At 44.1% G+C, this 13,256-nt stretch overlaps 1 protein-coding gene across 1 annotated transcript in view; it reads left to right on the top strand.

Moving 5' to 3' along the window:
* VPS33A (vacuolar protein sorting 33 homolog A (S. cerevisiae)) overlaps nucleotides 1-7,143 on the top strand; it is an 8,186-nt gene extending 1,043 nt beyond the window's left edge. The window contains exons 3-11 of the mRNA XM_009580164.1: nucleotides 690-806; nucleotides 1,496-1,670; nucleotides 2,397-2,590; nucleotides 4,342-4,468; nucleotides 4,656-4,723; nucleotides 5,318-5,455; nucleotides 5,845-5,982; nucleotides 6,142-6,310; nucleotides 6,891-7,143. Of these exons, the coding sequence (XP_009578459.1) occupies nucleotides 690-806; nucleotides 1,496-1,670; nucleotides 2,397-2,590; nucleotides 4,342-4,468; nucleotides 4,656-4,723; nucleotides 5,318-5,455; nucleotides 5,845-5,982; nucleotides 6,142-6,310; nucleotides 6,891-7,084 (1,320 nt within the window). The 3' untranslated portion in view covers nucleotides 7,085-7,143. The remainder of the gene's footprint in view (nucleotides 1-689; nucleotides 807-1,495; nucleotides 1,671-2,396; nucleotides 2,591-4,341; nucleotides 4,469-4,655; nucleotides 4,724-5,317; nucleotides 5,456-5,844; nucleotides 5,983-6,141; nucleotides 6,311-6,890) is intronic.
* Nucleotides 7,144-13,256: the final 6,113 nt, after the last annotated feature.

Raw genomic sequence — 13,256 nt, 5'->3', positions numbered from 1 at the left:
GCTGAACCGAGCCTGAACTGCTCTGTGTTTTCTGACCAAACGCTGAAGGAACCACCACTACACCAAGGTGCACCCCAGTTCCTCCAGCTGTAACTGCTGGTGTTGTTGTCACAAATCGAGCATTTATGAGGCTTAAAATACTTAGTCGTTACAAAGAGCCAGCACAGTTTGTGTTGATACGCAAAGAGCCATGTACAATGGTTAATACTGCACACTAAGCTGCACTGAGAATTAACAGCTGTCACATACCAGCTGTGTGTCCTGTTTTCTCAGAATGCTGCGTCTGGGGACAGAAAGGTTTGAGAGTTTCTTTGGGCATCTCCGCCTTATTAAGCATAGCCCAGAGGACACGTCAGGGCTTGCAGCAGCTTGTCGGCAGCTACGATGAGGTGGTGTGCTCTCAGATTGGCCTCATGAGAGGGAGAGGCTCTTTGCAGTCACTTTCTGGCTCTCTTACTCCTCTCCATCAAACTGGGAGTAGCATGTGGGGTTCAAAAATATTACGGTGTCTGGTTTGATCAAGTGATGTGATGTACTGACAGCGCAGATAAGGTCCAACAATTTGCCAACAGCCATAGTTTTTTCCCCAGCCTGTGTCTCCTCTGAACTGTTCACACGGACCATATTCTGCTGTGGAAGCAGCTGTGTCGGATCGACACCTTCCATCGGGAATCCTTCTTGTTGTTTAGGAATGTTACCTGGAGAGCGACCAGACAAGCCTGTACCATGCGGCAAAGGGGCTGATGACGCTGCAGGCACTTTACGGAACCATCCCGCAGATTTTTGGGAAGGGCGAGTGTGCCCGGGTAAGGCAAATGTTGCTGCTGAAAAAATGCATCTTGTTCTTTGGAACTGCCTTAAGGAGGATTTGGTTAAATGCACCTGTGGGTTTTTTGAATCCAGCCGCGGACCCTTCTTGTCATATTGGAATTTCAGGATCATGGCATTCAGGTCTTTGTCATCTCTGGCGAAAAGAACAATCTTTGCTGTTCCGTAAGTCTTCCTGTCAGGAGGATTTATCTGATTTCATATGCTTTTTGCTGATAGGCCTTTGTGTTTTCAGCAGTTCCTCCTTCTGTGGAGTTTTAACACTTAGCCGCTCTGTTGTTATCAGAAGGGCTGAATAAAGCGGGAAATGTGTTAGCTACTGCTCATGCCTTAGGTTTTTCATTTCTCCCTATAACTTTACCCTTTTTTCTTCTCTCTGATCAACCTACGGTTTAATTGGTACCTTTTGTAATGAGGGAGCGGCTTGAGATGAACCAGTGCTTCGGCCACAGTCACTGTCTTGCTAAGCTGCAGGAAGCAGCAGAGAAGCACTTTTTTTCGGTCTTGTCCTGCCCCCATCTGTCAGCCCGTTTGTACCTCTTGCCATTCTCTTCCTTTACGCAGGGCTGCACCCCATACTTCCATGAGCATGTGCTTGTAGGGCCTAGAAGTCAAATCTGTCTGTTGTGGCCTGCATCATAACCAGACCAACGTGATTTATTTTCAGCACGTGGCTAATATGATGATCAGGATGAAGCGTGAGTTCCCTGGAAGCCAGAACTCGATATTTCCCGTCTTTGATACCCTCTTGTTGCTGGACCGCAACGTTGATCTGCTGACACCGTTAGCTACGCAGCTGACGTACGAAGGGCTGATAGATGAAATCTATGGAATTCAGAACAGTGAGTACTGCCGGGTAAGGGGGAGGTCTGTGGTGTGCTGGAGGAGGTTGCAGTGTGTCAGGTGGATTTCTGCTTCACTAAACGACAGTGACATGGGAGCAGCTCACCTGAACTTAGTGTAGGGATAGTTCAGTCCCAAGCTAGAACCCATCAAGATCAGCTCTGGCCCTCTTTGTGCCTAGGAAGGGGAGTTGGGTACAGTGCATGTTATTGAATGGGAATATTTTGGATGTTGACTGGGTGCAGACACAGTGACACAGAACATGTAGAGTGGGAGTAAAAACGTTAGTGTATGCATTCACCCTCCAGCCTGGCTGGCTCATGTGTCATACTCGGGGGAAGGAACAGTTTATGAAAGGCCATTGAGAGCACTCTCCTGCTCTTGAGGAGGTAGTAAGAAAAGCTTCAGAGAGGCATTTATGGGTTTTAATCCCTCCTGCTGTACTGAAGAGTGGCTGGAAGGCTGCCTCCAAACCACGTTGGTAGCAGGGTAGCTAGCACTTGGGTTCTGATCATGTGTGTGTGTATAGGTCTCTGGGTCCCTGGGTGAGTACAGAGAGACTCTCCTTAATTAACACATAGGCACTGAGTCATCTGGGTGTTTGTATTAGCTTTGCTGCTCAGAACTGTTTCCACCTCAGGGGACACATTTCCACAGCCCGCTTATCTTAACTTCTGGTGGTGAAGTTCCAGTCCTTATAAGGGTTATTTCTCTGCATTTGGTAGCTTATGTGAAACTCCCTCCTGAAAAGTTTGCCCCGAAGAAGCAGGGTGAGGGTGGGAAAGATCTCCCCACAGAACCCAAGAAGCTCCAGCTGAACTCTGCTGAAGAGCTGTATGCTGAAATCCGAGACAAGAACTTCAATGCTGTGGGGTCAGTGCTGAGCAAGAAAGCCAAGATCATCTCAGCAGCCTTTGAGGTGAGGCCTGTATCTGACCGTGCACCCCTTGGGCATTCTTGTTGTCAGATACTCAGCAGGGCTGTGACTGGCAGCTTGAGCTGTTGCCATGGAGTAATCCCCCAGCCAGAGAAAAAACAAGTAGTCCTCAGATGCCCCTCCAGTGTGTTCCCCTGTCCTGGACAAGATCACCTCCATTTCGACTGTTCTGAGTAGGTGTTGGTCAAATCTCCTCTTAAGAATCCTGTAGTAATGCAGATCCTCTCTTCTCCCCACACCTCTGTTCTGGGGCTTTTCCTATCCTCACTGTTAAAAGCTTGTCTCAGAGCTAGCCTAAACCACATTTGTGCTGTGTAAACCCGTAGTTCCCATAATAGGAATTGCATTCTTCAGTCTGCAGAACAGTGAAGTGCTGCTTCCCTCTGCAAGCGGTCAAAGGTTAGTTTTAGCATACTGATCAATTCCACTTTGTTGCTGTTGTTACTTGTTAAGTGAACAGTTGTTTTCCCTTTGTATTCCCTGCGGATGCAGAGAAAAGGCTTTAAGAAATAAAACTCCAGAATGTATATTCATAGAGTATTATGGCTGGCATAAAAAATAATAGGAACATGAAAAAGACTGTTGTCTTACAGGAGGTTTGACCTGTAAATTCATCACCTTAGACAAAGCTGGAGAATGCTGGGGGGTGTGTTTGTGGTTTTGTTTGAAAACATCCTGTTGATGATTCATAAAGAAACTGAGATCCCACATCTCTGCTTTCAGACTTCATGGTGATTCTCGAGAGAACTTGTTACACTGTTTGATTGTATTTCCGTGTTTTTTTCTTTGCCTCTTCACTTCTGCCACATTTAAGACGAGGTAATGATACCTTAACTAAAATACTGTGTGCTCAGCCTCATCTCCTCATAAATGTCTATTACTGCAGTATTCGTGCTGAAGGTGCTAAAGGTGGATTATTCATAGCGGTTGTTAAAAAAAAAAATTAAGAAATTGTCAGAAGTAATAGGTGATAATGAAACAGCAGCATATTGGCAGCAGAGGACTTCTTAAGTTGCAGGCTTCATCATTATCACTCTCCTGCCTGCGCTTGCCCATTTAAATCCTTCACATATGAGTCAAATTATTATTTTTATTCCAAGTTGCAGCAAGAGGCAAGTAGCCCAAATGAAATACAGACCTCTCGACTGCTCTGAGAGCTGAAGTCTGCATTGTGCTTCATCAGATCCTTGCTCAAAACCTGGGAGACGTTATTACAGCCAGGTACAGTGACTGGCGAGCTTCTGCTTGAGAGGGACGCAGACCCTGCCAGCCCAGTTCCTCAGCACCTTTCACTACTGCTTTGAGGGGAAACGTCCCCCATCTCTGGCTGCATTTTCCTAGAGCTCCATGTTTACTGGCAGCTAGCAAAGTAACTCATCTTTGCATGAAGAAGGTAGTTTTGCTGGTAGGGAAACTGAGGAGCAGATAGTGATGGCTGAAGGCAGACCAAGGTGCAGAAAAGTGATTGGCAACACTGGTATAATGAAAAAAAACAGTCTAATGATCCTGTTTCATTATGTCCTGCCTCTTCTAATGATCAAAGTGCTGTTACAGGTAATGCTATGACTTTAGTTTAAGCATTTAAAGTATTTTGTCTAAAAGGTTGCATATCTCTAACAGTATCTGCTGTTTCAGTGAGTACAGTAAAAAAACCTTTTCATGATAAAATTATCTAGTTGGTGTGTGGCAAATTACTCTGAACAAGACCTAACCTAAGCGACGGATTTCTTTAGGAAAGACACCACGCAAAAACCGTTGGAGAGATTAAGCAGTTTGTCTCACAGTTGCCACACATGCAGGCAGCAAGAAGTTCTCTAGCAAACCACACCTCCATTGCAGAACTCATCAAAGACATCACCAGTGAGTATTTGTTCAATAGTCTATCTGACTAATTTAAATATAGCAAGATGCAAGACAACTTGATGGACATTATTCAGCTTGGCAAAAATTGGCTTTGCTCCATCCAATGCATCTCTGCTGAAATGTTAAATGTAGAAAATAAGCTGTCAGTTTTGCTGTTGTATTGATTTTCATTCTTTTCCCAAAGCATCTGAAGATTTCTTTGATAATTTAACAGTGGAGCAAGAGTTCATGTCTGGAATAGATACAGACAAGGTAAGCAGATAATGACAATTAGTGACTCTCATGTCTTCAAAAAAAACCCCAACGTATTTCCCTGGGTTTTTTCCATTTGGGGTTTTTGAGAGAGGAAACATCTGGTCTAGATGATGTCTGTCTCCTTCCAGTGTCAAGTTTGTGAGCTGTCACTTGCGTCTCCTTGCACAATTGCAGTTTTTTCCAAGTGACATGCATTGCTGAACGTACTTGGAGGCGGTGCTGTACCGTGTGCTTTGCCGGACTCCAGTTACCTATCATGGCCTGTAACGCAGGTGTATACAGCTGGGGCTTGTACAGGGGCACTACCTGCTGTGAGGGATCAGAGGAGGATTCAAGATGGTTGATCAGAACTTTTTTAGTGCATCAGACAAAGTCTAGTTATTGACTGAGGAATTGACATGCTTTAGAAAGATGCTAGGTGGAACCAGTGCTGGATCACTGTTTTACAGATGGTCTTGAGCTGCCTGGAGAGCAGCTGCACCCTCTCTCTTGCTCTTTTGGAGATACTAGGCAAAACTAGATCTTTCTTTCCAGGCCTTCTGGGCACTTTCACAGCTCTTTAAATAACAGCTTATGGGTTTTTTTTAATAGGTTAACAATTATATTGAAGACTGCATAGCTCAAAAACATCCATTAATCAAGATCTTACGTCTCGTTTGCTTGCAATCTGTATGCAATAGCGGACTGAAGCAGAAGGTTCTGGACCATTACAAAAGAGAGATTCTCCAGGTTGGGCTGTAACTTTTGGATTGATACATTTCTGAGAAAATCCACATCAAAGCCTCAGCTCTACAACACTTGCATTCTAGACAGACGCATCCTACACACGGGTAGTGTTGATGTCCAGTGTGTACAGACGGAGCACAGAGGCTTCTGTTTGGGCTGATAGCAATGACTCAGGAGGTGCTTATCTGTGTTTTGTAACATGTTGATAAGAGCGGGTTATATCATTGCACTTTTTGCTATCATGATTTAAATACTCTAAATGGGATACACTCTAGAGAGATCTTAAACAAAAAAACTTTTTTAAACTGACATCTTTGCCTTTTTTTTTTTTTTTAAACACTCTGGTCATGAACTATTGACATGGTATTAAAGGTGAATTCTTTATATTGCAGACTTATGGCTATGAACATATATTGACCTTAAACAACTTAGAAAAGGCTGGACTCCTGAAACCTCAGACAAGTGGTAGGAATAACTATCCAACGATCAGGAAGACCCTGCGCTTATGGATGGATGATGTTAATGAACAGGTAAACAGATGCCTTGGCAGTGAACATTACATCTAACAATACAGGATTATGTGCAGCAGGGAAACCCTCATAATTTTTTTTTTTTTATTATTTCTGTGGTGCAATTTTTCAGCATGAAGTAGCACTCACTTGCCACTCACACTCTGCTCTCTCCTGCAGAACCCCAACGATATCTCCTACGTCTACAGTGGCTACGCTCCGCTGAGCGTACGTCTGGCACAGCTACTGGCTCGGCCAGGGTGGCGGAGCATAGAGGAGGTTTTAAAGATGCTGCCGGGTCCCCATTTTGAGGAGAGGCAACAGTTACCTACTGGCCTTCAGAAAAAGCGTAAGTTTTAATTTGTTTTCCCATTTTTTAAAGGGAGATGCATCTCTGTTAGGCTGGAATAAGGCAAACTGAAATCAGGGCTGGCAGAGTCCAGGCATCTATCTCATCTCCCCGTCCCACCTGCAGTATTAGATCTACCTAACCCATTTTTGACAGATAGCTTTCTGGCCTCTTTAAAACGTCCAGCCACATATTTAGCCTGCTATTAATGCACAGCACCATGTGCACTGAAAATGCTATAGAGTTGTGCATTTGTTTACCTTCTCATCAGAGTACTAAAATAAACCCTAACCTTACACTGTGATTTTAACAAGTAACATTACTTTACAAAGAAGGCCAGAATCACTCTCCTAGTATTAAGCCTGGGCAGGCGGAAACACATCCTGTACAGAGACTCCAGAGCTGGGAGCAGAGTCTGCGTTTTGGGCCCCAGTCTGGTATTCCACCCAATAGGTTTCTCCTCTAATTCAGCTGCTATATTTATTTCAGTTTTAGGTCATTTTGAGTTTGACTGACAGTTGATGGATAGGAGACGTAAAAATAAAACTAAGACAACCTGTAAATTTCTCTGAATACACAGGTCAGCACGGTGAGAACCGAGTCACTCTGGTGTTCTTCCTGGGAGGTGTGACATACGCAGAAATAGCTGCACTGAGATTTCTGTCCCAGATGGAAGATGGAGGCACAGAGTACGTCATTGCCACTACAAAACTGATCAATGGAACAAGCTGGATCAAATCCTTGATGGAAAAACTGGAGCCTGCCCCTTTCTAGGGTCTGTGGCAAGAGACAGTAAAAGTGAGAGGCCCTGTGCGACACAGGCCCATCAGCTTCTGGTCTTCCAGCATGGCTGCTTGAATGTCAGAGAAGCACGCAGTGAAAGAAGCTCTCCTGAGACCAGCTCATGATGCAGTTACCCTCATCCCTCTCTGCACTTGTGTTCCTGCTGTTTGTGGAACTTCCTGGTAGACAAGCAGTGCTGAAAGGCACTAACAATAAAATAAACAATGGGAGAAAGAGAGATCCCTGCTTGTGGTCTGAATCAGCAAACAAGTGCTGGGGGAGCGGGAATTTGCCCTGGTCCTACTTGGCAAATTGCTGCTTTTTTTTTTTCTTTCAGTTTGGTTTGAATAGGGGATGTGATTACTACTGAGGAGGCAGGATGTTTTCTGTTCCTGATTTCACACCCATACCCGTATTCCCAGTCTGTCTTTGGTGCCTGATATATTCCATCAGTGCGCTGGATCTGTTTCCGTCAGAGATCTGTACTGGGCTGCACCTCTGCTGTACCCAGGGTTCAGTATGTGAGGGGTTTCCTGCTCTCATCTTCCTGACGAAAGCCAAGGAACTTGTGCTTCTCCCAGCTTCAGCACGTTCACATCAAGAGGCAGCAGCAAGGGCCAGGCCACAGTAGCTAAATCTTCTCCCATCATTGGAAGCAGATTGTACAATGGAAAAAGAACTGCTGTAAAAGGGAAGCAGGGTAACTTTTTTACTGCATAGGTTTAGAAACTTCATGGCTCTTGGGCATCCAGAATAATGCACCTGCAAGACCTGCGCTGTACTGTAACGTGTCTGTTAGGGCTAGTTGCCTGTAGGCCACACTCAAGTCCACGGCCCTGCAAGCTTTGGCCAAGGCATTCGTTGGGTTTCCTGCAGCAACAGCTAAACCTTGAACTATCCACACGCATGTCAACAGCACTGACTACAAATACAACCAGCTAGCACCCAAATTACAACAGAGATGCTTGAGCCTTTTACTCCAATCGCCCTCTGAAGGGATCAGTGTGAGGTGGCTTGTTTGTCCTGCATACACCCACCTGATTCTGGAAGGCTACTCCAGGGTATGAATGACATCAGTGTGCCAAGAGCTTATGTTTGAAGGCACACACAGATACGCCCCACATGGGACTCAGGCCAAAAATAGCTACGTCAGTGACCCAGTAAACAGCGGACTTAAAACAGACACTTTTTTTTCACACACACCCCCCGTTCAGTTTATAAATTGCGGTACTTGCTGCCACAAGCTGTTGTAGGGCTCAAAATTATAAAATGGAATTTTCCATGATCTTGGTGGCTGGGCCCTTGGTGCTGCTGAGCCAACGTGTGCAAGAGGCAGCTTCTAGTTCCGGAAGACTCAGCCTTGCTAATTGCTAGAGGCTGGGAAGGCAGACCAGGGCTGTTGCTTATTCCTGTGCAGCTGAGCACTGCCAGAGCTTGTGCTGCTGCGCCTCAGCCCTTTCTCCTGGTCACTGTCACTATATTCGCTCACATGCTTCAACAGGAACCACTGAAGACTCTTGTTTCACACTGCATTTCACTCTTAAATAGTTAAAAAAACAACTAAAAAAAAAAAAACCATACCACCCACACCTTAAATCACTCTCTTAAACATTTCTGCTCTTAGTTATCCTGCATAATGCACAATATGTCCCAAAAAACCCTTCATTTTTTCCAAGTTTTTCCAGTTACGCCGTGGATTTCGGTCTGTTGTTTTGTTTTGTAAGATTAGTTCTGCCAAATCGGCCCCTTCAGAGACCCTCTGTCTGTTTAACTCGTTTGCTTATTAGCATAAAATTAAAAAAGTGTATTTGATCTTTTTTTTTGAAAGTGTTTGCTCACACGCTCTCTCTGGAATACAAAAATAAATAAAATAAAACCCTGCACTGTGGTAGTTGTATCCTTCTCCCCCTTCCCCAGGATAAATGAATTACTTAAGTTGAAACTATTTTTCTAACATCTGCATGTTTTTTCTTTAAGCTTCTGCACTAATTACATTCTGTTCTGCCACTTAGCATACTACATCAGAAACATCTATTGGATTTCTTGACTTTTAAAGAAAAATGTATTTTTAATCATTTAAGACTTTTTCCTTCAGGTGGGTAGGCAACTTGCAGCCTTGTCTTACAGAAACAAAACATGTTGCAACTTTGACAATGATGCAAGGAGCAAACGTCAATTGCCTTGTTCTGCATTATTTCTACAGTTCCACTGTGAAGTAGGTAGTTTCACAGTATTTAAAAAGAAAATTGAAGTAGCTTTGACTCAAACATTAGACATTACTGTGCAGAAAAAAAAAACAAACCAAGAAACAACGTGATTCAGTGCAATCCTTAGAGAGCTGCCTTGGCTTTGCCTTGACAGTGTTTGTACTATCACACTTTCCAGATTTTTTTTTTTTTTTAAACCTTAAAAATTGAACTAATCGCAAGGAAATGAATAGCACGGGCTTAGTTTGTGGACTAAGGCCATGACATGTAAAAGCTACACCACAAGTGAACAAAGGAAACCACGCAAAGCGCCAATCCAACAGCTTGCTTAATTTTTCACTCGGACCAGCAGATGTGTGTGTTAGTAATACTAGAGGCAAAACTTATTTCAACAATAGTTATACCAGACACTTGGTAAACTTTAATTTACCAGCAACACTGCTGCATATTTTTTTGCAGACTGTAGCCTGCACCACCACCAAGCTAGAGCCATGTGGACACTCAACCTAGACAAAGTCTCTTCCTGGAACTATTCAACATCAACAGCAAAAAATAAAAGCCATCTTGACATTGATCGATTCTCTGGAGGAACAATTACTACTTAACAGGCTTCCTGAGCAGCTTGATTATGTTCTTCTTCTGTCTAAGGCCTTGCTGACCATGTGGGTAATAATTTGATAACAAGAGAGCCTAATTAAATTAAGGGGCCATTTTCTACATCATAATATCTTTTTAAATAAGAGATTTGATTTGCAGTACATACTCTTCCTTCTCTCTGCTATCTGCATTTGCCTTGTTTACAAGCAAAAAAAAAACCAAACATTACCCAACCTCCACCCCAAAAGACTTTCACTTTTCATATATCATTATTGGAAAGCAGTTTTGCTAAAAATAAACATATAGCTTACCTCCCTCCTCCCCCCCTTGCTTCAAAAAGAGTTGTAGCGCTCGCTCTCTAAAAGGTAGGGATGACTTCTCGGGTGTGCAAGGGTGAAGCTAGAGCAGTGAACTAGTGACAGTGCAGCGATTAGGCTGTCTTCAGTGCTCACCCTCTTCTCATAAAAGAGCCCGACTCAGCCCGCACAGTAATGTAATGTGCTGCTGGTCTGGGACGATCCCCAGTTGTGAGTGAGCATCCTCCTCCCCAAGTGGCCCACAGATGCACAGGGCTCTCAGAGAATGGAGCCAGAGGCACAACAGCCTTCCACATAACTGCAGAATAAAAAGCGTAAGATGACACAACACACCATTAGAGGAAAACTCCCACATTTAAACAAATGCAGGTTTTGACCTGGTAACACTAAGCCGTGGTGCTTAAACTCACAAACTACCGTGGACAAAAGCACGCTGGGGAAGGGGAGCTGTTTGGCGAGCTCTGTACCGCCGTGCTGCACAGAGCGCAAAGGCGCTATGTCATATAATAACTGGTCCTGACCACACCTAGTGCATTAGTCCTCGTGTGGGCTGCAAACACAACCTCATTACTCCCGGCTCCCAGACGAGCAGATCAGAAGGGGATCAAACAACAGCACAAACCGTTTAGAAGCCAGAAATTCAAGGGACAGCTGCAGAACAAAACTAGAGAGAAATAGGAACTTTACGAAGCAGAGCCCATCATCTACCTGGGTAAGCAGTTTATTTCTTTATCAATATATTTTTAGATAACCAGAAATCATGTAAAGCCTATAAATAGAAAACTTTAATGCTTTGAACAACTGGGAAATGATGGCTGCTTTTAAAATGCAATAGCTACTATAATGTATACATGTGCCTGAGCTTAGAATGAAATGACTAAGACCAAAAAAGTGAATTTCTTTTAATCAAAAAAGTGAACTCTTTATCACAAGAGCTCTTTAAAAAACATTCTAAGTGGCAGGACAGGAATTCAGTTTACTTTGGCTGGCTTTAGACTGTTTAGAAGAGAAACAATCCTTTTAGGTTAGCTTTATCTTAAATCTGGTTTTAAATTCCCCTTATGTGCTTGACCAAGAGCGTGGATATTTTTGATCAGGCAGAGTTACGTTCAAAATTAAAAAGAACATGTAAATTGGAGAGACGGTAGAATTTTTTAGATGGGTCTTCACAGCTTTAAGTCTAAGAAGCCAACAACTTTTGTGAAAGAGTTCAGATTTTATATTAAACTAACAAATGAGCAATCACTTCTAAAGAAGTGATGTGTAAGTATGACTTTAAAATACAGCTAGAAGATGAATTCTAAAGCATCTTATCCTGTGTCTCCCATTTAAAGGTTATTTTTAACGCGAGATATAAATATTTGCCTGCGCAAACTTGTATTTAAGCCCCAGTTTTCGTTGTTCTTAAACAAAAGGTTCAGTTTGTGCCAGTATCTCCATTAGATGCAATTATATCATTAAATATTAATGGTGGCTTCCTTGGAGGAATTGACCACTTTGATCAGAACACACTGTTGGTAATGCACCATCAGCGACTGCTCTGAACTTGAAGCTTCCTGGATGCACAGCCATTGATAGGGGGAAAGATACCAGAAGCCAGCTGGATTCTGTAAGGGCCTCTAGCCCTTACCGACACAGCACCATCCACTGCCTGTGTGTTAATTTGCTTAGTTACCAGTCCTGATTTGGAGACTTTGATCAGATCCCAAACTCTTTTTCAACACTGCACAGCTCAGCAACCCTATACAGGACTCTGAACAAGTACACACAAGCCCAACCTGACACTAACAACCTTCTTAGAAGGACAGGTGGCCATTAACCCTCCTGAACACAGCCATTTCTCCCCACAGCGCAGCCACCCCGTCAGCTCTGCAGTCTCCTTGCTCGGAAAGACTCAGCCTGTCCCTTTGCTTACAGACCGGGGAGGAGCACGGCAGCAGCCAGCCCCAGAGACCCTACCTGCTGCAGCGCCGGGGAGAACCATGCCCGACTCCTTCGCCGTCCACTTCCTCAAGGTGCTAAAGGAGCTGCTGGCCTTCGTGCTGTTCAGCTACACTGTGCTGGTCGGGGCTCTGCTGCTCGCCGGCTGGACGACGTACTTCTTGGTGCTTAAATGAGAGCTCCTCTTCTGCTCCTGCAGCCACAGGCAGGCCGGAGGCAACAGGCTCCACCGTGCAGCTTGTCTTGCGCGTCTGCTCGGCATGCAGGATGGCGGTCCCTTTCTCCTGCGCCAGCTCTGCAAGTGTTTTGTTTCGTTACTGCCTAATCACAATTTTATTTTCCTATGTAAAAAGAATAAAGATTAAAAAAAAAAGTATCCACATGCATGCACTTCACTGATATTTGTGGCTCTTGCAGGTTCTTTGTGTCTCCTAGACATTTGCCCCTGTTCCCCGAAACATTTAAAGGCCTCCCAGTAGTTTTCTCCTGAGATTCCCACCCCACACCTCGCTTCAACAGTACAGCAGTCTGTGGAGGGATGGGAGGGATGCAACACAATTCAAACATGACCAACATCTCAAGTAAACAAGTCCTGCCTTGTCTAACTCTGCCTCATTAAGGGTGTGAAGGCAGAGATACAGAAATTCTAATTTTTTTTAGAAGGCCTGGGAAAGGACATTTCAAACCAGCACAAGGTTTCCCTCTTCCTACAGTTTTATGAGGTACACTTCAGGGGGCGGGGGCACCAACACCACATTACCTACAGGCCTATTATTTGGTGCTCTCAAGTGTGCAATGCTTTTCAACAAAGGCTTAAAACATGGAGTCAACTGAAAGATGTGCCTGCGATACAGCACTGCCTTGCTAAAACTAAACCGTGCTGAGCAAACTGTCTCACAGAGAATAAATAGGAATTTCTGATATATACAAAACTAGTAGATTTAATTGATCAAGGCCTTTCATGTAGAACTATACAGGAAGCCTTTGCCAGAGAAGCTGGGGATTATCACTAGCCAAAAGCTAAGTGTCATGGTTTAACCCCAGACGGCAACTAAGCCCCACACAGCCACTCTCTCAATCACCCAAGGTGGGATGGGGGAG

This window comes from Fulmarus glacialis, unplaced genomic scaffold (assembly GCF_000690835.1).
Source record: "Fulmarus glacialis isolate BGI_N327 unplaced genomic scaffold, ASM69083v1 scaffold13016, whole genome shotgun sequence".
Taxonomy (NCBI): Eukaryota; Metazoa; Chordata; class Aves; order Procellariiformes; family Procellariidae; genus Fulmarus; species Fulmarus glacialis.
Note: the sequence above shows the minus strand (reverse complement) of the source record. Positions and strands in the feature narration are given on the sequence as shown.